Source organism: Rhea americana, unplaced genomic scaffold, assembly GCF_003343005.1.
Source record: "Rhea americana isolate MKP2758 unplaced genomic scaffold, rheAme1 scaffold_901, whole genome shotgun sequence".
Lineage (NCBI taxonomy): Eukaryota > Metazoa > Chordata > Aves > Rheiformes > Rheidae > Rhea > Rhea americana.
The window spans coordinates 9,594-11,245 of NW_028187091.1; the positions used below are offsets into that span (position 1 = coordinate 9,594).

Here is a 1,652-nt window from a genome sequence, read left to right on the forward strand (position 1 = left end):
GGTCGTTCCCAGGGCCGTCTCGGGGCATCCCCACATGCCCATGGCCACGTTGGGGCGTCACCGTGCCCTTCCTGCTCCTTCGGGTCACTCCCGCGGGCACCTTGGAGTGTCCCCAAATGCCCATGGCCACGTTGGGGCGTCACCGTGCCCTTCCTGCTCCTTCAGGTTGTTCCAGCAGCCATCTCGGGACGTCCCCACATGCCCATGGCAACCTTGGGGCGTCACCGTGCCCTTCCTGCTCCTTCGGGTCGTTCCTGTGGCCATCTTGGGGCGTCCCCACATGCCCATGGCCACGTTGGGGCATCACCGTGCCCTTCCTGCTCCTTCGGGTTGTTCCTGTGGCCATCTCGGGGCGTCCCCACATGCCCATGGCCACCTCGGAGCATTCTCGTGGCCATTTTGGGCTGTTACTGCGTCCCCACGGCCACCTTGGGGCACCCCCGCAGCCACCTTGGGGCACCACCATGCCACCATGGTCGTCTTGGGGTGTCAGTGCGTTCCTAGGCCCATCCCAGGGCATTAACATGTCCTCAGGGCTTCCCTACAGCCGCCTTGGAGCGTCCCGACGCCCGTACGGCCACCTTAAGGTGTCACTGTGTCCCCACCGCCAGCTCAGGGCATCTCAGTGACCCCCTGACCATTTCAAGGAGTTACTGTGTGCCCGTGGCCATGAGACCTCCTTACGGCCATCTTGAGTCATGTTCTTGTCCCCGCAGGTGCTTTGGGGTGTCACTGTGTTCCTGTGACAACCTTGAGGTGTCCCCAGGGCCACCTCAGGCTGTTGCAGGACCCCGATAGCTTCCTCGGGGCGTTCCTGCGACCAGCTTAGGGCATCATAGGGAGCAAATTGCCACCTCGGGGTGTTACCGTGTCCCTGTGGCCATCCTGGGGCAGCATCACGTCCCCATGGCCTCTTTGGGGCGTCTCTACAGCCACCTCCGGGTGTTGCCACGTCCTCACAGTCACCKCGGGGCATCCCCGTAGCCATCTGAGGACACGGTCATGTTCCCATGACCACCTCGGGGTGTTGCGGTTTCCTTCGGGCCGCTTCAGGGCATCCTTGTGTCCTCACAGCCATCTTGGAGTGTCACTGTGTCCCCATGGCTGCCTCGGGGTGTCCCTATGGCCACCTTGAGGCGTCCCCATGTCCATAACGGCCACCTCGGGGTGCTGGCACATCCCAGYGGCCATCTCAGGGCATTCCCGCGTCCTTGTGGCCACCTCGAGGTTGTCTCCACTTCCCCCCCAGCGTGACGCGCTGTGCCCCCAGGGCCACCCCGAGGGCCCGCTCCCCGTCAGCGCCACGTGTGCCCGGGTGACACGCTGTCCCCCCGTGTGACGCGCTGTCCCCCAGGGCCACACCAAGGGCCCGTTCCTCGTCAGCGCCCCGCTCTCCACCATCATTAACTGGGAGCGCGAGTTCCAGATGTGGGCGCCCGCCTTCTACGTCGTCACCTACACGGGGGACAAGGACAGTCGCTCCATCATCCGCGAGAACGAGTTCTCCTTCGAGGACAACGCCATGAAGGGCGGCAAGAAGGCCTTCAAGATGAAGGTGAGGCCGGACGCCTGGGTCCCCTCGTGAGTCTGGGGCCTCGCCCGGACGCCTGGGTCCCTTTGGGGGTCTAGGGTCTCGACCCGGACACCTGGGT

At 64.7% G+C, this 1,652-nt stretch overlaps 1 protein-coding gene across 1 annotated transcript in view; it reads left to right on the forward strand.

Moving 5' to 3' along the window:
• The window catches only part of LOC146584648 (ATP-dependent chromatin remodeler CHD3-like), a gene marked incomplete at both ends in the record, with an annotated part of 10,671 nt that extends 9,116 nt beyond the window's left edge, over positions 1–1,555 (forward strand). Inside the window, one exon of the mRNA XM_085324390.1 lies at positions 1,355–1,555. Within this exon, the coding sequence (XP_085180516.1) occupies positions 1,355–1,555 (201 nt within the window). The remainder of the gene's footprint in view (positions 1–1,354) is intronic.
• Between the last annotated feature and the right edge of the window lie 97 nt (positions 1,556–1,652).